The 24,690-nt window shown below is 34.3% G+C and overlaps 3 protein-coding genes across 7 annotated transcripts in view; 2 read left to right on the top strand and 1 right to left on the bottom strand.

The window, feature by feature from the left end:
- Positions 1-20,721, bottom strand: part of LOC140675389 (uncharacterized) — a 48,105-nt gene extending 27,384 nt beyond the window's left edge. The window contains exons 1-6 of one of the 2 annotated variants that reach the window (XM_072909823.1): positions 20,292-20,721; positions 18,149-18,302; positions 17,757-17,880; positions 16,239-16,464; positions 15,562-15,708; positions 14,470-14,893 (exon numbers count right to left, since the gene is read on the bottom strand). In XM_072909823.1, coding sequence (XP_072765924.1) covers positions 14,849-14,893; positions 15,562-15,708; positions 16,239-16,464; positions 17,757-17,880; positions 18,149-18,302; positions 20,292-20,375 — 780 coding nt within the window. In that variant the 5' untranslated portion in view covers positions 20,376-20,721 and the 3' untranslated portion in view covers positions 14,470-14,848. Of the gene's footprint in view, positions 1-14,469; positions 14,894-15,561; positions 15,709-16,238; positions 16,465-17,756; positions 17,881-18,148; positions 18,303-20,291 lie in introns of those variants that run through there. The other variant, XM_072909822.1, reaches the window with a different exon arrangement.
- Twin (CCR4-NOT transcription complex subunit 6-like twin) overlaps positions 1-24,690 on the top strand; it is a 272,484-nt gene that overhangs the window by 110,096 nt on the left and 137,698 nt on the right. The gene's annotated exons all lie outside the window — the stretch shown is intronic.
- The window catches only part of LOC140675391 (CCR4-NOT transcription complex subunit 6-like), a 431,843-nt gene that overhangs the window by 339,777 nt on the left and 67,376 nt on the right, over positions 1-24,690 (top strand). For 2 of the 4 annotated variants that reach the window (XM_072909827.1, XM_072909830.1), the window contains one exon: positions 4,574-4,635. The exons of the other annotated variants lie outside the window; for them this stretch is intronic. In XM_072909827.1, coding sequence (XP_072765928.1) covers positions 4,574-4,635 — 62 coding nt within the window. The remainder of the gene's footprint in view (positions 1-4,573; positions 4,636-24,690) is intronic. 4 annotated transcript variants of the gene reach the window in all.

Below are 24,690 nucleotides of genomic sequence, written 5' to 3'. Positions count from 1 at the left end.
GCTTTATCCGCGAATATGTTGCGGAAAATGTAACGATATTAATTTTCATACATTCTCGTGAGGACAGAAATTTGCGCAATGCTGTGCGCGCTCTAAATCAGCATTAAGAAAGCTGTATAAAGCCGCACGTTGTACCGTAATCGGTTGCTCTTTGTAAGCGTCTAATTAATGGTGATGCATCCTAATTCCAGGCTTTGCTCTTAGCACGTTGGTTCCTACCAACTCAGACAGTTATGCCTGGTGCAATTGGCGACTTTCGCGACTATGTCGCGAAAATTATGCGAAAGATTAATGTTTTCACTCGCTAATCAAAATTAGACCGAGAGCATCTGCGTGAGACTCGCGCTTATAAACAATTACTTCTTTTACAATTTGTTCTATTTTTATTTTTTACGTATTCTTTTTATTACATGTGACAGTTTGTTATAATTTATCGCATTTAATCATTTTTATATGTATTTTATTTAATGAATTTTTTTGTTATTGTTGGAAAGACTTTTCTATTACAAGCGTATTATAGCTTAAATTTACTACAGATTTTCAATTATTCAGAGATATTGCTATACAAAAAAAAGCGTCAGGTCTGAAATCGCCTTTTACATCGTCGTTGAATCGCACCGCAATGTCGTTACACAGGCTTTTACATTCATTTCGACGAGTTATTTTGGCGTCGAAAAAATTGACGAGCGGACGGGCTCTGAACGAAACTCGAGCATTCTTCAGTAACACACATTTCTTTGCAATATGAATGAGCGAATGGCTCGTAAAAGGTTATTTTCCGGGGCCGCCAACTGCCGGATACCGGATGAAGATCCACCGTATGACATTAAAATTTTCAAGTGACGTTCACGTGATGCATCGCGATGGAACTCGAACGAACGAATCCGTTGTGTACGCTGCCTGACATTACGAACGCGTTTCATCTATCGTAGTATCCGACGCATCATTGTTGCCATCTCCGCGACATGAAAGCGTTCATATGGAAAATCGCTTTTTCGAAAAGTCCGAAAAATATGACGAAAACCTTTCTCATCATATTTCAGTGGTGAAAAATTTTAAACTCAAGCGAAAAAGTTTTTCCGTTTTGATTTGCTAATATATATTTATCATATATTTGTATAGAGATTAAATAAATGTGAAAATATATATGGCGTTTATATAACGAAAAATATATTCTTGGAATATGATAGATTCATCGAAAATGCAGTAAATCTATTTGCATTTTACGATTTTCGGTAAATAATTCCGTACTTGAATTATTGTTTGTACGATACTCGCAGTTTGCAATTTGCGAATAAAATCCTTTGTGTACAAAACTACGTTTTTTTTTCTTTTTTTTTTTTTTTTTTTCCATGTTAGCCACGTGTATCGCTTTACGCGCGCAGGCCCACTCGATTTAAATCGCGTTCGATTTCGTAGTGTCGACACGCGATGAAGCCTGTTGTAACTTAACTCTCTGGGGAGCTGGCGCGGCCGGTGTTTCACCAAGAGTATCTTTTTGAAATTCTAGTTGAAATTTATGCGCGATGGCTGTTCTGTTTGATCGAGAACGTCACAGCGATGGTTTCAAAGCGAAACCACCGAACCAGTAACAGTATTTAGTTTAAATAAAGGGAGTATGACATACGCACTCGAATATATAGAAAAGTTTAAAAATTAAAAAAAAAAACAGGATAATAATAGCAATCACGTATCACTTGTTAATAAAGATATTTAACATTGAAATTTAAGATATTCATATAATTTGGAGATATTTTCTTTAGCTTTAATTCAACAAAAAGTATCATTTAGTAGATCATCATTTTTTAATAAAAGCGTCGATCTGTTCATACAAGGATGGTTAGATTACAGAAAATTCTATACATTTTATATATATGTGCTACGCAACTCCTTTTCTCTCTCTCTCTCTCTCTCTCTATGTTTGTGCGACGATATCGCAAAGTCACGAGATAAAACCGCCTCTTCCTTTGTCTTCGGTAGCTGTACTGGAGCCACATTTCCATATGTCGTAACTTATGAGCATGCATTTACGTAGATATAGATGCGCTTCCATACAGAAAAAAAAGACAGGGCTACATATTAGTGACGTTTATGGACTCTTTCTCTGACAAACGTAATCCCGCGACGAAAATCGATTTGTGCAGAACCACGATGGGAGGGAATAAATTACGTCGCGCTTATCGCGAGACCGTCGACAAAGGCTAAAAAGATACCTTGCATTGGTGATAAAAGATTATTGGATTACAATAAAATAGAAATATAATATCGAATAAAGTAAAGTTTATCGTATGTTCTCTAATTGTAAGACAGACAATTCTCCCAGAACACGAAACATATATAGTGCAAATTTTAATGAAATATAATTATGAGTTTTAAATACACAAGATATAGTATAAAAGAAGCGCGCTGAAAATGACATTAGATATTGGAAATAGATAAAATAAGAAAAAGAAAAGATTTTTTAAAATTTTGTTTTCCATTATTATTAAACTGATTATTATTAAATGAACTATCAGAGAATAATATAATTGTCACTTTTTATTTGTGTACAGTTTTGAAATAAAAATCTCACGATAAAACGAGCGAATATTGTTGTCTAAAAATGATCGAATATGTCTACTGGATTTAAAATACAGAATTCTTTATTGGACAATGCGCACTTCAATCAAGTCTCGAATTCTAAAACTGTTTGATAAAAGTTTATTCGATAGCGAACAAGCGAAAGTCTCGTTAATTGGAGAGCTCACTGAAATGCGTTTGAATCACCCGTGGAAATTAAGCTGGCGTATGTTCAAACAAACGTGGATTCTAAAGAAAAAAAAAAAAAAAAAAAAAAAAAAAGAAAGAAAATTTTAACAAGTATTTTTGATTTTTGCGAGTTAAATTCTAGTTATATATATTGCGAAACTTTATCCCGAGAAGAAAGGATTAACATTAAAGATCAAATGTTTAAAACACAAATTATAAATGATATCGAGACATTTACATATCTATGTTTTTCACATTCTAGCTTTTTTTATTTATGCAAATTGTAAAAAATTTTTTAAAATTTGGAAACCAATTTTTAATAATCGATAGTGGGAATTTCGGCAAAGATGTCATTTGTCTCAAATTAATCAGAGACAAAGAAGAAAAGAAAAATAATAAATCAGTTGAAGAAAATGTGAATGAAATTTTTGAACGCCTTGTTTAACATGTTATATAAGAAGATGCATCTTAATCGCATCTCGTTTCGTCACTAATCTCATTGAAAATTTCCATCCTACTCGTTCCGTTAATAGCCTGGTGTAAGCAAGTATAACAGATGCCTGCGATATGTTGCCGGGAGCGAGAGCGAGTTCGGAACACGTGGTATGATATGACGTCAGTCAACGTCGCCCGTCACGGAATCAGCCGCCGCTAGGCTGACGCCGAAAAGTTAGTCGAGCGCGTTAGTCGATAGTCCGCAACTGCGAGACCTATTAGGCCGAAGTGCTTCTCTCCGTCTCTCGATTTTCCCTCCAAGTCTCGTCGTTCCTCTCCGCGGTTGGATGCGCAGTCGTTGGCGAAGTTTACGCCACGCCGGTTATCAATGGCAGTCGCGTCGGAGAGCTGCCGCATTATGAACTTATCACGGAGACAGTCGCGGACAACTTCGCCATTAAAGTTTCAGCACGAGCCGTGTTACTGACTCTCCTCCGCCTTCTCGTGCCCTCCGTTTTCGTGACTCTGCCTCTTCGTCTTCTCCGTCCGCTTCATGAGAGCGATACGCCCTTTCTAACCATCGCCACCGTCCCAAGAATCTCGACGAACAATGCTCGAGGAGCAAACGTGCTGCTACAGCAGCCTAATCTGGCTTCGGACCGTGATGGAGCTGTTCAGTAGAATCTCAGATTTCCTTTTCAATATTAGAGAGGAAGAAACGAACCGAGATATCTTGCAAAAATTCTTTCAATTCTTTTCATTCTTAAATATTTTAATTTAGGATTCTTGAAAATTTTTATACAACTCAGACACTGTTAGTATTCCAATATCTTTAATTATTTAAAAAATCAATTTTCTCTCCTTCTCTTCCACAATAATTTTTAATCAAAAAACAGTTTATTCAAGCATTCAGCGCACTGTGTATTGTTTTTTTCGCTGTATTAACTACTATTATGTTCTGTTCAATAATTGATAGGCTGATATTCAGCGAACTAAATGGTAAATAACTGATTCATCGAAAAAAGCAGACTTGCATACAGCATCTCCATTGTCAGAGCGAAATCTCTCTCGCTTCATCGGTTATCCTCTGCCGAGTCGATAAAAAGCTGTTTTAATTGGCCGCGAATCGTGGAAATTCAACGACGACGACTTTTCAGCTTTGTCGCTGTTTCCTGGAGCGTTAAGCACCGATATAAACGCGCGATATCGCCGTATCGGGCGGGCGTTTTAATCCTTTATTTTCGCTGAGAAGCGAAATCATTGACATAGTTCTATTATTTATTATCGTATCGAGTGCGCGATTTATACTACATGACACCTTTCGTAAAATTCTATACTCATATTTTCACGATCATTAATTTATTTTGTGTACTTTTTTTTTTTTTTTCAGGTACGTAATTCTACCATTCGCCAGTTATTTTTCTCATGCAAGATGCAACGTTGGTATAATAGGTACGTTCATATTTCAACTATTACGTATAGAGAATTAATACGTCTTTAGTCGATAGCGAGATAATATTGTGTTACTAATAATATTACGCAATTTACTGTACATACATATATGTGTCTATGCGAATGTAATATATTTCCTGGGCATCTAGTAATTGGTTGCTTGAATGAATGGGAAATTATCAGGCTAAGCTGCCTACCTTATTATCCCAGGAAGAATCACGCGTTCTCCCTCTCGTTGCGATCTACAGGGACCTTTCTGCAGGAGAAGCAAGGGTCTAATTAAAAACTTTAAGCCGCGGAACGAAGCTTCGCATGTTTCTGGACACTCTCTCCTTCTCTATTCCCAGGAAGCGCGACTTAATTAACTTTGCGAAGAATGAACCGCGTTATCCCCGTGGTACTCTTAATATATCTCTTTCGCCGCGTTTTAACTTTGCGCTCGCGGGAATTCGTTCGCAAAAAGTCACGTTTTCGCGCAATTTATATATTCCCGGACGCGTCCTGCGACTTCCGAGAACGACGATGTTTCTAATTGGCGCAATTACGATTGCTTGTACTTGGTATGGCGCATGGTGTTGCATACCGAAGAGCGAGCAATTCGCGATTCATACCCGCGGTTATTCCTGTCGCGACGGTTATTCCTAGAAACGGAAATTTCTTCGACAAATGAACCGCGCATACGAAATAATTCGCGAGGCGCGAGATGGAAAATTTCAGTGGCGAGCGCTTTCATTTCACGAGAGGAATTTATAATCTTAAAATTTTTGCGCAAATATGTCTTAACGCTACAAGCATTTTCTTCCATTTCCCAAGAAGAGAAGTATGCAAATTCTGGCTTATATCAAAGTGATATTAATATTAAACTTTTTCTCATACATACACAAAAAATTCAACACGGTTTACTTTCGAGAGATATTTTTCAAAAATATTTAAAATTTTTTCTGAAAATATTTTATATTAATCTAGCATTTTATAATATCTTAGAAAAAAAATCAAAGATATAAATTATTTTCTTATGAATCATACAAAATTTAATCAAAATTATTATCATACAAACATTTGTTGTATCAAAAAATACAGTATTTTGAGGAATTGTTTCCAAAAACTGTTCTTCAAATCAATGTATTATATATATTATATTCAGATTATAATGTACTTGATTACCTACCTACATAACACTCTTAAAAATAGACACAAGTAAAAGTTTTCTTGACATGATTTTCTCGTAAAGAAAACTTTAGCTACACCAAAACTTGTGCATTCCGCCAATGCGGCTGACATATTTTATACATCGAACTTTATCATACCTCGTTCGTGCTTTTTTTGCACTTTCTAAACCCTGTTCTAATTCAGCACGCGCAACGAACTCTATCGGAGGATTTTAACTTTTATTTTTTTCACAATGTTCGTTACATCTTTATTCATCTAAAGAGAATGAGTGTCCAAAAATCATGCGAGAAAAAGTGTACGATTAGAAGGAAGAAAAGGAGAGAAAACGTCAGGGTAAAAAAACTTGGGAATCAATATCGAAAAGCGGAGTTTTCCGGTATCGGTTGTGAACAACAATTTCTAATAAAGTACGATACAATTCCCAATACTCTGAAATATTAGTCGTCCTACATATTCGCCGGGGGTGACGAAATCAAGGCTGTTACACGTATCAATTCCTAAATGAATAGAAAATGTTTCTCCGAAGGGTTTGTTTCGCAAGGTATGAAGGTCTCGCAGATTGCGTAGAAAATGCGTTTTCGCAGCGAAAGGTTGAACATTACGGTACTTAATAAATACAGAGGACAAATATAAATACTAAAATAATAAAAAATTATAAATACAACAGTTTGATAATTTATATATATATATATATATATATATATATATATATATATATACATATACATGTGTGTGTTTGGTTGTGAAACGTATGTGTGATTTAAAAATTTAAAAATTATATATATTTAAAAAAAAACCTATATTTTGTTTCTTAAGAAAACTTTACTGGTTTATAGATTCGTCTACTTTTCGAAAGAAGCTATAATTGTAATCAGAAAATTGCAAGAATATTATTAGTATTTGATAATTTACGGGAAAATAATTAGAAAGAAAAGAACAAGAAAATATTTGAGAGAGTAAAAAGTAAGTATGTATTTAAATTAAAAATGTTAAATATGAGGAACAAAGTTTTGTTTAGTATCAATTCCAACTTGCGTGATATTTTTGATCCTTGTAAATTAAAATTTTGCTAAATCCTATACATAAAAAGATTTAGACTATCGGTTATCGGTATAGAAAGTTGCCATCGGAAAACGGATTTCGCGTGTTTGGTAAGCCAAACTCGAGACAACTTTATCTCGAGTAAAGTGTGGGTACATATATCATGGTGCGTGTTACATCGATTCTTTTCGTCGATATAATAGTAACACACGCAATTTCAAACAAACTTTTGGTAATCTCCGACGATTAAGCACGCGAGTTATAACCGCCATAGCGTGTGGCGATTTTTGTTTTTTAACTCTTACGCTTGTTGAAACAAAAAAAAAAATAAAGACGATAAATACAAAATTTATTAGAAAAATCGATTCTATATAATACGTAAAACAAATTTTCTCATTTATTCGAAACTGTATTAATTTACTTTTTAGCAGTAATTTAACAGTTTAGTTTTAAAATAATTAGTGACATTAACAAAACAAAATTAATTTTCCAACTAATCCTCCGAGTTGTTCTAGAAATTAGTAATTTTACATCTCAAATGTCAAGAGAATAATTTTAATTTATAATAAATAATTTGTTAGAGAGAGAGAGAGAGAGAGAGAGAGAGAGAGAGAGAGAGAGAGAGAGAGGGAGGGAGAGAGAAAACACGAGATTTTTTATTATCTATTTAAAAATATTTTTACTCAAACATTTACTTGTTTTTGAATAATATCCCCTCGTGAAAGGATCGATGGATGCTGTTATTCCTTGAAAAAGCGTGTGTTACATCGCCATCGAGGCTGTTAGTGACAGTACAGTCTCTCAGTGAAAAATATGTTATTGCGAGAGAATGCGAATTAGCCCGCGGTTCTTCGTATCGCAAAGCTCATCTCCGCGCACGTGGTGACGACAGGTATGGCGACAATGCAAAAGAGAGCACAGACCATTTTCCCATCCTTTATATAACGCAATGATCGGCGGAGCAATATCCGCGCTGCTCGACGACACCGCGGAAAATGGCTGAGTATGGTAAAACACTCGGGGCGGTCTCTCATTCTCTTTCATACTGTAACATCCTTGAAAAGATTACGCCGGCACAAGACAAAGCTATCGCGTCGAGAGATGCGCATTCATGTATCGTGAAACTATGGCTTTTCAATTTTCAAAGCAGATAGTTAGATATGCATTATCGAAAAATACGCGCACCATCCAAATCCAATGAATAATGGACGCTATAATACTAATCATTTTCGCGTAGATTGATGTTAAAATTTAATAATATTAATTATTGCTGAAATTATAATGTTAAATTGATATTAATTAACTGTGACATGGAATCATTAAGAATTAATAAGCAAAACATTGGTTTTCGCAATATTATTCTCTGTGCTAAATAAAATAATTTACTGTTGACTTTCTCGTAGCGAAAAAGGTGAAATATAATTTTCATTTACTGCAATTTTCTATATTGTAACATTTATAATATAATTAAAATTTTATTAAAATAAATTTCACTTGAGCTAAATTGAAAAATGTAACTTTATCGTGTATTTTCTTGCTTGAATTTCAGTTTAACACTGCAGTTTTTTATTTTCGCTCTTAAATTAATCTTCTTTTAATCTTTAATTAATCTTAATTTTCTAATTATTCGAAAATTATAAATGCCGCGATATTTTCGTTTAGAAAAGAAATTAATTTTGTCATTAATCAGTCATTTTAAAATTATCATGAAAATTTAAAATGAGATAGAAAAGCAATGCTTCGCTAAAGTCGCGCATCGATACGTCAATGCACAGTTGACAATAGTCTTCGAAACAACCGCGACTTCACGGACCGCGAGTATCCTGCGTAGGTAATATCTCTGAAAGAACAGAGAGGAGAACCGGGAAAGAGCGGTCGACTTCAATGGAATAACTTAGTAGTCTCGTTTAGCCTTTCGCTCGTGCACCCCAGCTCGGTTCGGTCCGCTCTCGCTTCGTTTGTTCACGAACGCGACGGGCGATTAATTAACGAGCGCTCGACAAACGATCGAAGTGCCGTGTAGACTACGAAAGGGAAGCAGTGTCGCTAGGGCGTCGCTCAAACTGTATACCCGGGTTTCTGTTCCGCGCCTAATTAAACCAGAGTTGAAATCATTAGAGAGGGAAAGGAGAGGATGTGGAGGAAAAGAGGGCTCTCTTCTTATCTCTTCCCGCGCGCTGACAAGATATAATGTGCTATTCCTAAACGCTGTTTACAGTTTATACAGGATTACTCCGGACATCTATATGTGGGGATTATATTTTAAGAAATCTACTTTAGATATTCGATTAATTTATCTACATTTTCGAAAACACGTTAGATTATTAACAGAAAATATTTACTTATTATTTTTGCCATTGTATGTGTGATAATTTATTTATTTATTTATTTTTTTTTTTTTTTTTTGTCAAAGCGATAAGTGCAAACTTATACATGATGAATAATTCTGTTAATAATCACATTTTCAGTTTCTCATAAATTAACGTCATCTCATATTCGCGTGCGCATCTACCGCGTCGCATCGCATCTCATCTCATCGTTCGCTCACTTGATATGCCATGGATTTGCAAATTATCGGCTCGTTTTCTCAATGCGCGTCTCTCCCGCTAAAGCGCTAATTATCGCAACCCGATTGCCGGCGGCCTATTCATAATCCACGTGCACCTAATCTAAGCTCAATTACGCGCGTCAAGCGGATTATATGCACCCACTTAGAACCGAATTAGACCCCACCTCCTTTCGGCACGATCTCTGACGTTAATCTGCGAATCGCGCTCAATGTATCTAGCGCTCTGAAACGCGGCTTAATTAGACGCGCGCAAATGCTGCTTTGAACCCTGAATTTCGACGCGACTCGACGTCGTTCGCAGTTTCCGATACTGTGCGCAAAGTGAGTGCGCGATTTAATTCGCTATCGTGAATCGTAATTAACACGTACACACACACACACACACACACACACACACACACACACACACACATTTGATGAGATCGAAATCAAGAGTAACTACACGCGCATATACGTGACTTACTTGTTGTCGCTACATGTCGTTGATGAAAGCCCGTGAAAGTTTATTGCGAAAACTGACAGAGCTGTTTTAATTGCTTAACTGCTTCGTGACATAAATATATATTACATACTCGACACTGCTAAATCAATTATATAATAAATTTATAATTTCTTTTACAATAAATATGATAAGGAAACATTTTGATAAAGATGAGCAGCTGAGAAATTAGCTTGAAATAGTTAATAAAAATTTGCTTGTATCCCGTAACATAATATGTCTGTAAATTAAAAAGAATCGTAATTCTTTCCTAGTTTGAATTCTTCTCCTAAGATTTAAAGTTCGACTGCTTGGCGACCCGACTTAACCCGACCCGACCCGGTAGATTCACGTGCTAATTAATCCGCGCCCCATTTATAAAGCAGTAACACCAAATGGAGACCAAGTTTGAAAGTGGCTGCCATCGCGAAGCTACGCGGAACGGGACGGAGCGAACGGATGGTTGGTATATTAAAGGGTGCCCGATCGTTCGTCACCGGGGGGACGATCGTTTATAAGCCGAGCAGGTTCATGATTCTCTTTACTGCTCCCATATTTCGTCGCCTGAAATTCAATCTTCCGTTGTACCCAAGACATTTTCCGTAATTTCTGTTCAATAAACGGTTTCCCCTTTTCTTCAATTAATTTAGGAATTATGTGTAAACATAATATGTAATAATGTAGTAATAAATAATTATTATTTTTACATATTTAGATAACGATGACATCTCAAGTAGAATAGTAAAAATAATTTAATAGAAATTATGAATAACAAAGTCAGAAAAATATTTCTGTGCGAATGTACATCTTAAATAAATTGCAACAACAAAAGTATACTTTTTGCTATGCTATTTTAAATACGTTTATTAAATACGTTTATTAATTCTAATTAAAGGTCTAATTTAATATTTTCTTTAATTAAAATTAAAGAATTGCATATTTGTCAAAAAGTAAATTTCAAAAGCTGGTTAAGCAGGCTACATGTTTCACAAGTTGGTAATTGTACGAAACATTCTGTACACCGTTGAAGGAAAATGCAAATCTTTAATCTTTGAAAAACATTCTGTACTTTCGAAAGTCCAAAAAATGCACAAGTTTCCATCAAACTTTTTTCAATTCCCCAAAGTGCTCGTATTTCGATTCTTTGAAATGACGTCAAAGAAAGATCGAGGTGTCGACGTCTTGGAGAAAAAAAAAAAGGACTCCCGGAAATATGCGAAACCGTCGCGAAGGACGGGTATAAAACCCGACTGTAAAATCGAGAAGAAGGATATCGATATATCGCGTAGGTCGACGACGGTGGTGCACTGATTACAAGATGGCCGGCAGCTTAACAGTACAAGATTTCCCGGCGGAAGAAGGAATAGAAAGAAGAGGTGAAAGAAGAGGCTCCTTGTTGTGTGGTCAGTCAAGCATGCGATACTGCTGGATGAAAAAGAAGACACTGTTAGCACCGTCAATGATTCCGTCAATTTGAGCGAAGCCAACGAGAAAGTAGACCGCAATAAAGATATTTAGAATGATACAATATGAATAATATACATCAAGGATAGATTTTTTATCGAAATTTGCAAGATGAAAATTCTTATGAAAAATATTGAATTAATAATTATTTTTTTTAGTTATAAACAACTGACAATAAATATTCACGAATTAAACTTGAGAGATGCGAATAGAGAAACTTGATGATTCGTTCAATTTGATGAAATTGCATTTTATTTCAATAGAATTTTAATTAATAAATAAATAAAATTATAAAAAGAAAAAAGAGAGATATATGCAATATGTTGTACATACAAATATTATAATACATTATAAAATATTAAAATACAGCAGGCACAATTCAAATAATTAGACTGCTTTTTTTTTAATAAGAGCAAAAATAAAATTAATAAAGGCAAGCAATAAAGTTTTATGCAAACTAATTAATTTGCTCATTAAAACGCAGAATGGTGCATAAATGATTGGACAGGTATTTTTTGAAACCGGAATAGAGATAGAATGGCGTTAAGCGAATTCCGAGAGGAAGAGAGCGGGAATGAAGAACGTTTGCAATGCTAATTATATGGCTTTTCTTATAACGCTCGGGTACCGCTTTCATGGCCCAGTTTAACTGACGATCTTGCATTGTGTTCTTCATCCCTCCGTGATCTACGAGCGTATCTTTGCGACCGGTATCGTGCAACTCACTCAACGCTCTCTTTCTCTTTGTGCTCGTGGTATTATACGCTCCCATGGTAGATTGAGGTTTGAGAGAGAGAAGGTTCATATTCGCGTATATTTCGTATATTTTGCGGCTCGGTATTTACAATCGCCGACCTTAAAATGTGTAGAGAAATAATATTTTTCAGATATTCGAAGTAATTTTTAATTATTAATTGCTTTCCTTGCCAATTAAATAAAATTATCTTTATTTTTCATTACAATTTATTATATAATTTTTTTATATTTCTATCATTGTTTGGGATATTTAGGAAATTTTTTTCTTAGCTAATAAACGTTTTCTTCTGATTTCATAATATTTATTGTATTCGAAGGCCATAAGTTTCGCCGTGAGGAGGATAAGCTGCAATGACGCGGGGAACAATAAAAGAAGTAAACTTTATTAGGAGCGTCGCGAATGGAGCAGAAACCGTCTTTACAGGCGCGCTCCAACAGCGTATATCGATCGATTCTGGTGACCGTCTACTTCTACGAGATCAGAGCCGAGATTACTTTCATCGTTTTATGCCCGTTACGTGCTACGTCGCGCTGGCTGGCTCCGGCCACGTTCCTCTCCGCTCAGGGAAAACTTTCCTTCCGCGCGAGGAGAGCATCCTTCGTTCTTCTTCCTCCGGCCGGCCAATCAGCGCGCTCGCGGATGTGCTATCGGCGACAATAAAAGGCGAGGTAGTCCCGACGGGAGTGACCCATCTTTTACCCTCGGAACAGAGAACTCGGAACGCTGAGTCGCGCGTTTTCCGTACGTGCCCGATGTAACCGAGTCGCTAATTACAACGCCGTTAACTTGCTCGGACAATAATAGAACGAGCTCCGCGATTCGAAAGATTTTCGTGAATTCTACGCTTTGCGCTCTTATTTAATTAACGTCTCTGTGAAAGTAATATAATTATCTGTAAATTGTGCGATAGCGAGATGATTATCCGAGTTAATCACTCGATCGAGCACAACGTTAATTTTTAATCACAAACTTTGAAAATCATTACGACCCATCTCTATTTTTTTTTTTTCTTTTTATTTTTATTGTACAAAACAAATGATTAATTATATACGCGTATACCTACGTCTAATAAAGCAAACGTCTGTTAGTCGCGTGGTTATCATTTGCTACATGTATAATATATATTTATTAGAAAAAACGTAATACGGCTTTAATAATGCATACTAATTGTTTAGATAAGCGCGAATCTGAGCGTTTGTTTAGAAACAATCAGAATTGGAGACTGCGTCGTTCGCCATTGTATTTCTAGCAGCCCTTTTTCTCGCGAATTTGCATACGTTCCTCGTGGTATTCTTTTTGCTCTTTTTATCCACTGAATAATTCGAAACGTATTACGTAGTCGAGTGTGGCTCGATTCAGACGACGAATATTGTATATGACATTGTGCATAGTGCGTACAAAAAACTATAGCTGGGAGAAATTTGCAATCTATTCGATTAAATGTAACAAATTAAATTGTGTTAAATTTTTTTACAATTATAAGCGTGTATAAATAGAGATATATCGCGTTTAGCGGGATCTGAAATTTGCGCGATTATTTATTTTACGCGCGAATTTTTCTTGTTTCACTTTGAGTTAGCCTAGCAAAGAGTTCCGGGAAATTATTATCCGGATGCACTTTGCAAATAAGTCGGCCGACCCAAGATAATGAGGTAATAAGGAAATGAAACGAATGTCGTCTTTGTCTGAGGGAAAAAGAAGCAGAATGAAGTAAGAGCTATTCATACATCCTGACGATCCGTTTATTTTATGCCTTAAACGCGTCGATAAATTGGAGTACGCCTATTAAATCTTCCGTTATAGTGCACTCTCTCATTTATCCGAAACTAGTTCGTGTAATTCTCAAGAATGTTTCTTGCAATTTTCACAATGAATAGCATTCTTGTTATGAATGGAATATTGCATAATATTTATATTCTTTCTGTAAAATGTATCACGCGCTTATTATATGTAAATTCTCTCGATATTCACATGAATGAAAATAAAACTGTGCAAGTTTTTCGGAAAAAAGTGGGGAAAAACATAGAATTTGAGATATTTAATATAAAAATAATTGTTAAACTATTATTTCATTCAGCAACGAAGGCTTTAATCGTTTGCAGAAACGTTTATTATATCATTTAATACATATTACATAAAATCACACGTATGTGAAAGTTTTTCTAAAATCCAGTATACGACAAACAAATCAATAACTGCGTAAACGTTTCTCAAATAAAAAATATTTTTCTAACAGACAACGTTATACAAAAATGAGAGAGAGAGAGAGAGAGAGAGAGAGAGAGAGAGAGAGAGAGAGAGAGAGAGAAAGAGAAAAAAACGCGTATACATTCGAGAAAAATTTCGTTATCGGAGATTAATAAAGAGATAATACAATTATTCCGTCTCTAGTAAAATGTCTCACAAAATTGTTAGTCAGAAACGCGCAAATCGCGTCTCTTTCGACGTGAACCTATTTCTGCCACGAATTTCTATTCAAGTTCCATGGTGGAGAATTTCTACCTATCTTACTCTTCCACAGAATTCCCTGCAAAACTAAATTTGCACGGAATAACAAGGTAACAGCTCGTGTTTTACAAGCGATGTACAAATGTGTTTGTGCGTTCGACCGTTCCTTTTAGCCGCACTCCCGGTAGCAGGCTTCGTATAAAAATCGAACATCATCCTATTATCTTTCAGATTCGCTTCGTTCTTGAGCTTTCGTTCAAGTTGAATCGACGATCTCGTTTCTTGTTTACGTATCGTTGCTGCTGTACTCGTCATATGGCGAACAGCGACTCTGCGCGAGACAAAAATTGCAAGCATTTTCAAGACACAATCTTTTTTTTCGTGATTTTGTAACAGCATGATAGAAAAATAATAATTTAAAAAATAATTTAATGAAGCTTCTCGCTTAGTTTGAAAATTTGAAATAGCGGAAATTGCTACGAAATTAATCTGGAATTTTATATGAATTTTGGAAAATAATTATTATTATTATAAATATATTTATTTTACAAAAGAGAGAGAGAGAGAGAGAGAGAGAGAGAGAGAGAGAGAGAGAAAGAGAATATATATTATATTAGACATTACTCGAATAAAATGAGACTATACTATTAATATTCTGTTTGTGCCTTATAAACAGTTTTAGGATAAAATTTTTGATGTAAATTGTAACCTTCGATTTTTTTCTCAATAAATTTTCCGTAAAGTTTTATGATTGAAAATAAAATATTTATAACCTTCTAGATTTTCAAATCAATTAAAACGCGCGTCTTTAACGCGAAATTCCAACGAGAGATACAACTTTGAGATATTTATCGTCGAAATTCCAGAAATGTCGTTGTATCAAATTTCCGTCGCGAAAAATCGACGTCGACCTCGTCGAAAAGCCCTGAAAGTATTTTCAGGGCGATGACGATTGCCTATCCTGTATACATATAGAATATCGCGATAACGACGACTCACCGTGACCTGGTTCGCACAAAAGGTGTATTCGTGCGATAGCTTCGATTGCGACCGGCAGCAACGAGATCCGCCTCCTTCGCTTCCTCTCTGAGGACGTTTCTCCGAGACCCTGAGAGCCCTTGCGGTTTCGTCACTCGTGGAACGTGTCTTTGTCATACAAGAAAAGGCGTTGATGTTAAGCTATCTCTGATGTATCGACTTTTTAACCGATAGATAGATATCGATTTTATTCTTTGACATCTAATGGTCCGTAACGCGAGATTATACAGAGAGAAGCATGTAAAACGTGACAATTTAATTTTTTTTTTTTTAACATTAATTTGTGAGAAAAAGTGTTAAAAATTGATGAACTTTAAAGCAATGTTTGATGCTATAATGTGTAATAATTTTTTTCTATAATTTAAAAACAGAACATAATTAGTTTTTTCTAGCAGATGGCTTATAAATATTATATTCATAATATTCTATTATTCATAACTAATATTCTCAACTATAGTCAGAAAATGCCATTGAACATATTTTTTTAATAAATTAATTTCATATTCTTTCTTCTAAAATGTATTATAGATTTTCGTCAGTATTATTATTCCGAAATTAATATTATAGATTAATTAACAAAGTAGAACACGCGCCGAATAATGCTATCTGCCGACGTAATTAGCCCAACGATCGTTCACCTGGCGATCCCAATATCTTGGCTGCATTCGCGAGCCGCTGCACTCCGTCCAAAGACGTGTCCGTGAAATTGCAGACTCACTCTGTCCCTCGCGGCTAGACGCACATTTAGGCGAGCAGACCATCTTATCTACACGAACGTCGTAATCGTGGCCGCAGCGCGGGCACAACGTGCGCACGCTTTTATCTCGGCTCATCAACAATGGGATGAAACAGAAGGGCCAACATCTGCGAACATACATAAGTATATCAATTCTGCGAGACATGTGCAATATTCTTTGTAGTTTTCTGTGTTGGTTCTTATTGTTAATAAGAAATGAGAAAAATCTTATAGAGTAGAAAAGAAAGAAAGAGAGTATCTTTGCCACAAAAATTACATGAAATTGTATAATTTTTAATCACATTTTTAAACTTAAGCTGGAAAGTGTACATTTTTTTTCGTTTTTATTAGGAAAGTCTGCAGCGTTTAATGTATTGCAGTTTATACCTTTTGTATGTTTTTAGATGTTTACTCTGAAAAATTGTCCCATTTGAGATACGCAAAAATAAATTACGCATTTTAATTAATAATTTGATGAACAATTTTTATACTTTTACATATATTTTCAAAATAATGATGCAGATTATATTATAAATGTCTTATTTTTTGATTATACAAATTAATAGATTTATGAATAATTCAGATATTATAAGAATAATATAAGATAGTATTATTGTCAAATACATATACATATATATATATATATATATATATAAGGGAGAAAAAATACAAGTGTCGAGATAAAAAACTATTTTTTGATGCAACCTATATTCGCTATATATAGTATAATCTAGTTGCATTTCATTAATCAGATTTAATGAACTGAATATATTTCGAAATACGACATTACACATTTATATCGGCAATCACTCGTCATGATTTATGAGAGGGAATAATTTTGCGATTTTCGTCACGTATGAATTCGATTCGCTGAAAATGAACGCCTGCAACCAGGATTAAAATTTAACGAGGGGGATTTAATAATTACGAGTCGCGAAGCGATTTGCACTTCGTCGTTTCGCGCGACATGTGGCGCGTTAGTCTTTTGAAAAACCCGTACATTATGGGGAGAGACTATTCAGAGAGCTTGCAGGTGCGCCTGGCTAATTAGCGCCGTTTTTACCGCCGCTAATAAGCGATTATCGGAAACTTGTTTTACCGCGGAATTTATCGGCTCAAATTTATGCAAAATGTTAAAGCGGTTGAGAGTAAAATCTTTTTTTCTCTTTCTATTTCTCTCTCTCTCTCTCTCTCTCTCTCTCTCTCTCTCTCTCTCTCTAGCGGTTTTATTTATTCAATATTAAACTATATCGAGATTTATCATGGCGCGTTTATGTTATTACATTGAGCAAATAAATAAATAATTGTTATTCCATCTGTAATTTATATATTTTTCAAAGTTATGTAACACATTTAGAATTACGTTTTCTCTCGTTGTATAGTAGAAATAATTAACTTTGATAATTTTTTAATGACTAACCCCAATAAACAAAATGCAGCTAGACGAGAGCTTGTAAATTTCTGTTGTTTGAGAATTATCGGTGCCTCTTTCACGCCGCAAGCGGGACAGCGAACAGATTTATCATGATATTTCCATGTTTCAACTGTACAAATAAAGTTGAAAATTTATATGCATTTTACGCTATAGTCTTACAACAAAGACTTCTTTCGTCTTGTAATAATAATAATAATAATAATAATAATAATAATAATAATAATAATAATAAACTACAACAATGTTTAATTCATTTATTATTGACAAAAGCGACGGACAAAAGACAATGGAAAATTTTCATCTTCAGTTTAATAATAATTGTCTATACGTTTGAAATTTTTAATTTAATTTAACGGAGATTAAAATAAAAGTTGTACCTTCCGTGGAGAAGACATTGTTCGGCTGTTTCGATGCGCGAGCTTTATCATCAGGTATTTTCAGTGCTGTAATCCACGGAAACAACGTGCCACTTTGCGACGGCTCGTTCCGCTTGCATTCCGCCCTTTGTGATTTACAAAAGCACGCCGCTTCCTAGAAGCATAAATTCATTCGCGTGTACGATAAACAATTCGGCTGTGCAATGCCTGCGCGTACGTGCATTTCCGGATACGCATTCGGCGCGTAACGTTAATGAACAGAATTTACGAATGCATTTCTAATTACCGTTTTAAGCGCGGCGCTCGATCGCGTTGTTGCGGTAAACCGAATGGAGTCGCCGCCACGGCCGCTGATTATAACAAAATCCGCGGTTTAATTAACGAACGTAATAAGTCATTACGGATATCATCCCTGGGATTGATGATCGCGCATGTAACTACATATTCAAATGATGATATATCACGTAACAATTTTGCAGCTTTTTTCTCACCGTTGTTATTTCACAAGTCGAAATTGTATCTTACACCTTTTCCAACTGATGTTACTTTTAGTATCATTTCGTGATAATTAAAAAGCTATTGCAGAACGACATTTTTACGAGAAAATAAAAATTATAATTAAATTATATTAATTAATCGTTTGGAGAAACAGTACAAATTTTTCATCTTTTTGACATGCTTTTGTATTGTTGTAAATGAATTTGTAGAATTAAAAAGTTAAGAAAATATCTTGGAAATTAATTTGTTGATTTTGGAAAACGCATTAATTAGTAGAATTATATAAATTATAAATATTTCAATTGCGAGACAGTTCATTTGTTATTTAAAATATCACACGAGCTTTAATTATTCGTTTAGATAACAAAATCGTATATTGTTAAAGTTAATTTTGTTAACACGTAGAAACAATAGAGCTCTGCTTTAATTAAGCTCTCTTTTTCGTAATAAAAGATAATTATATCATTGGATGATCAATATTGGAATATTAGTATCGAAACGAGTATATAATATTGAAAACGTTTTATTCAAGAGAAGTTATTTACGATTTACATCGATAATAAATGTTTACGGAACGTTTTATTAATTCTGCAATAATTCTTCTCTCGTCGCTTGCACGCGGAAGCTCGCGGATACGGGCGATGCAAGTTCTCCTGCTTGCAAATTCCCGCTGCCAGCAGATTTACAGGGCGTCAGCTTCGCGTTTTTGTACTTGAAGGTGCCGTAAACGTGGCCGCACAATGGACAGATCATGCGGACTTTCTTCGCGCGTCTCATCATTAACGGAATAAAGCAAAACGGCCAACATCTGTTGCAAATCGCCCTGCGGTGAGAACCTGATTGCACGTTTACGTTGTACGAGTTGCGAGAGATATCGTATAATGTTGTACTGATTGTACAAAGATTGTACTTTATTTAATAGAATTTAAAATGCAATAATGTAATAGTAGATGTTTAAAAATTTGAAGAGATTAATCTTATAAAGCGGAGGAAAATTAAATTTATTGTTATTTAAGTTTTAATTTTTAATTAAGCTTGCCGATTCTTAGAAGTCAGAATTCTCAAAATGAAGTAGGGAATCCGTCAAACAGACGTTTAATCTTGGGCCGCTTACACGCAAGCCAAAAGTTGAGTTTTAAATTTAGATAACTACGTGTATCATAAAAAAGTCTATAAAAAAAGCAATCTCTCGTTAAGAACAGCAACAAAGACGGTCGCAAAAGAAGCAAAAATGTTAAGCAAGAACAAGACAAAAAATTGTCAATCAAAGAGACGCGACAATTCTAAAAGTTATCATAATCATAAAGTATATTTTATTATTATTATTACGTTAATTACGTTCATCATTAATAATAAATACTAAAATAATAGAAAGATTCTCTATTTAAAATACTATGCAGTGTTTATCAGAAATTATAATATTATCAAGTTAGCGAGAGATTCGGTAAATTAATATATTTAGCAAACTAAAGTTCTTTACTTAATTTTGTAATAAATACAAACATAAATAAATTAATGTTTCCTGTGATTAATATATTTTAACAAATAATGATTTCTTAGTCTAAGATTTTTCTCAAGGTTTGCCTATTGATTTAATTAACATCGATATACATATATATATATATATATATATACGTATCCGTACCCGAAAAGACAGAGTGCTCCGATATGAGAGGTTGTCAACTTGTCGCCGCGCGAATGAAGCGTCGGTATAGCTTCCTTCTGGCATTGGGGACAGACTTTCCTCTCGCCGTGTAATTTCCACGTGTCCACTGCGACGGTGAAAGCGAATGTTAAGGCTTAGCTTTCACATCGACCACAATGGGAACCGCAGACTGTCGTTGCGCTGAATAAACCGCAGACGACAAAAACATTCTTCCAAGGGCCGCTCTCACCGACGTCGCTCAGCTCTAATCGTAGTTCAACCGTTTCTCTAGGTTGCATGTCTGTATGTATTATACAGAGAGAAGGAGAGCTAACTGAATGAATTAGTAGTTCTGACCGACGTTGGTGCGATCGGACCTACACAAAAATTTCAGTAGCAGTATTATAAACAAATTTATAATCTTAAAGCAAGGCATGTTTTCTGGGGGGGGGGGGGAAATCGAAATAAGTTATTGATAAAAATTAATAATGAAAACGAAATAAAAATTAAGAAATGAGCTGAAAGAGAAGGTAACTTTATCTTTATAGTTTGGTCTGTTTGTAATTAATGGAACCTTAAACGATCCCCTTAACGATTCTTTCTGCAATAGCTTACTTCAGATACGGCGAACGGCCGTATAAATCAATGGCGGAAATTGCTACGGCGACTCGAGCCGAACATGAAACTTTAGCGTTTACCGTATCCGAATTAGGATATATCGCGAAAGCTTTCTCGGTTGTGCCGTGCAGCACGTAAGATTTAATCGCATCGGTATCTACCGCGAGTGGCATAAACTTTCTTCGGCCCGTCCTTCTTGCCGTTAGTGCCGTCGTCTGACGTGACCGCAATCCGATTCGACGATATCTTTGACTTTTCGTCCTTCTGCAAAAGTCACGAAGAAGTAAGAGAAACGCAGTCGTCGTCAACTATTTTGCGTATATTAGCTGATTCAATTACGAGGGCAAACTTGGCAGAGAAATGTTATATAATATTAGCTGGGGGTTTAAGGAGTACGGTTCGAACACTATGCTCTGTTCTTGTTCAAGTTTCAGTAAATAATAAAGACAGAACAACGTGCTTTTAGTACGTAAGCATGCTTCTTAAACCCAGTCCTATTATCATCATGAAATATAAAATACCATAAAGCAACTGTTTCTGTTAACAGATAATCATCAGGTTAATTAATTAAAGAAATGCTCATTTAAAACCATTTTTAAATTAATTTGATGATTATCTGTTAATAAAAAAATTAAATAAAACTATGTATATATAATAAATGATGGTAAACAAATAATTAAAATGAAAATATCGTTTATGAAAGGAAAATGTTTGCTTTATTTTAAATTATAAATGGGAATTTTTTGCAAGTAAAAATTTGAGAGAAATATATGTATACAAAGATAAATTTTTTAGCTACCATTTAACTGAATAAAAAGAAAAGTTATAAATATTATTGTGAGATATTGAAAATTTTATAATACATTATGAAAGCCACGTCCAACGCATGTAACTTTAAATTCATTGCACATACATGTTTTTCTCTGAGGATTACGCGGACACAAAGGTCTCTCTTACATCTATTTTAGAAACTTTATATATTCTCAACCCGAGAGACTCGTGGGTTGAAAGACCATAGGATGGATAAGATGGAAGGTCGAAGGTGAAACACGAGATGATAAGACCACCGCAAACATGTAGGTGCAGTCCCCGCTTTTTTGCGCATAATTTCCGTGGTCTTCTCTCATCTATCAAGATATCTATCCCATCTATCAAGATATCTAATTTCCTAAATAGCTCCAACATCGAAAAATATATGAAAATTTATACCGAATCGAAATCAAACGTTTATAAAAAGATTTTTGTGTATGCCTTGGAAGAGAAACAGCGTGCATTTTATTATTTAATAATATAAATGATTAATTGATATAAAATATATCATAAAAGAAAATGTTAAAAATACAAAATAATATAAATAAGATACGAAATTTGCATAGGCTCATACGATAGAAATATAATGAAAGACAAAACAGCCAAACAGTTGATGTAAAGAAAAGCGAGGCTATATTCAATTTGAAAAACCAAAATATGATTACATTACCAAACGTTTTGATCCCCCATTTTAGTACCATTTTCAGTAGCGCACAAATACAACTAATAAGCCATTATATAAAATATAAATATTATAATTTTTAAATATAAATATTAAGCCATTAACTAATATATAACTCTCATAATTAAATCGTGTTTAAATAAAATATAAAGTCATGTCGATTTCGAGTTAATAAAAATAAAAATCAAAAAATATAAAACAAAAACGTTACATAAAATATATAAATATCATACAAATATCGCGAGTCAATGAAAGTGAATGACAAAATAATATATACATATAAGAGAGAACTACGATACATATTTTTATAAAATATAATTTTTAATATAAAATAAAAAACAAAGTAGAGAAATCGAAAATATACGTTCTCGAGAATGATAAATAATTGGTTAAAGTGAAAGGTTGATTAAATATGAAATATGGTATTTTATATTTTATAATATTGATAATCATATAACATTTTAAAATTCCATTGCTACTACATATTTTAGCTATCTTGTTTGATATTGAGAGGAACTGGGAAATATTTCTCTCTGTTCGTTGGAAAAACGTATGTCTGTACCTGATTGTTCAAACATTTGCCAACGATCTTGGGATGATATTTACGGATGTGTGTGAGTAGTCTGTACGTATCCTGTCCCTCGACGCTTACTTGCTTGTCACACACTGGGCACCAGGTCGCTACGTACGACTACATCGAAAATTAGATACTCGGTTAGAATGTCATGAATATTATTTATTAATAAAAATTTTTTAACCGACTTGATTTTTTATATCAATTGTGATAGTTTATCTTAATTTATTTTAATAAAATAGAATCCGATGTAAGTTAATACCACGTTATTACTGTCATGAAACTAACCTAATTACGATATATTGACTTTCATTGATCTAAAAGATCTTGAAAATAATACATGTGAAAAAATTAAACCAACCTGCTTCTCTATCATGTTCTTGAGAATACGTGCTTTCGACTTCCTACAAATCTATCAAACATACTCAAACTTTTTAATTATGATTGATATAATTACATTAATAAATTAATGGTTCGCGTGTGAATATTAAATCGATAACGACGAAATTGTTTCTCGAAGTAACTTCATTATGTAAACGAAAATGTATTTATTTCAATTTTTAATTTGCATTTTTTTGTACATATATTTTAATATAAAAAAGAAATAAAATTAATAAATTCAAAAAGTGCAAATACATATTCATATATATATATATATATATATATACTGTATGATTAATATTTACTATTTATCTACTAAATACTTATTATTATTATATAATAAATAAAGCAAGGAAAAATAATTTGTGCTTATATGTATATTAGAAGCAGCTTTGTCGGGATATGAAATTATATCACATAATTTAAGTGGACGAATAATTTGGTGAATTGCTCTCGCGTAAAATGTCTTCTTGTAACCCGGATATTTTCGTAGATAGAGACAGGACACGTGATTCTATGAGGACTTTGTCACGTTTTAGAAGTTTCTCAACAACGCGGGCGGAAGTACTTCTCGAAGAAAGCAATCCACGTGGTGTCGCCAGAGAGGTGCGAGCCAGAGAAAAAAGAAGCTCTTCCTGAATGCGCTATGAGAAGTTGAGCTCGCGCGAGTCAAAAGTTTTCGCAGACCCGAACAAAGGCTCACACAAAAGCTCGTCACGGACGACAAGCACAGTCTCTCGCTTCCGTTTCGCTCGTTCGCTCGTAAGGAGGAAACTACGTGGTCGGATGCCCACTTCCGGTTACCATCGAACTCTCCTCACCGCGCGTATGCTCTATCGAATCTTAGATAATACTCCATATAACTGTATAAGATTACCCGCGGTGTTTTCCCGGAATTCGTTTTCTTTCTCTATCGCTAGACCGCGCTTTCAACTCTATGATTCAGGAAGCGAGGTGAATTTCCTCTATTCGCGAAAAAGAAGGTGATAAAAGAATGTTGCTTCGTGACAAGTATTTAGTGAGAAGTGGAGCAATATAAAATCAATAATTCTCACACATACATACGCACATATTTCTTCCTAAAAGAGAAGAGAAACACACAAATCTCTAGAATTAGTTTATGCATTTTTACGTGTTTCTATAAATAAATAAATAACTATATTTCAAATTTTATTATATTATTAAAAAAATAATAAATGATTATTTATAAAATAATGTCTTTTTATAATTAAATATAATGTATATTTTTTCATTAATTTATTACATAAAAGTATCGACATTCTTATTATCCAAATGTTTCTTAAATGTCTTTTTAGGCTATACTTTTTTATATT

Source organism: Anoplolepis gracilipes, chromosome 17, assembly GCF_047496725.1.
Source record: "Anoplolepis gracilipes chromosome 17, ASM4749672v1, whole genome shotgun sequence".
In the NCBI taxonomy this organism is placed as follows: domain Eukaryota; kingdom Metazoa; phylum Arthropoda; class Insecta; order Hymenoptera; family Formicidae; genus Anoplolepis; species Anoplolepis gracilipes.
This window is presented reverse-complemented; position numbering and strand designations above follow the sequence as displayed.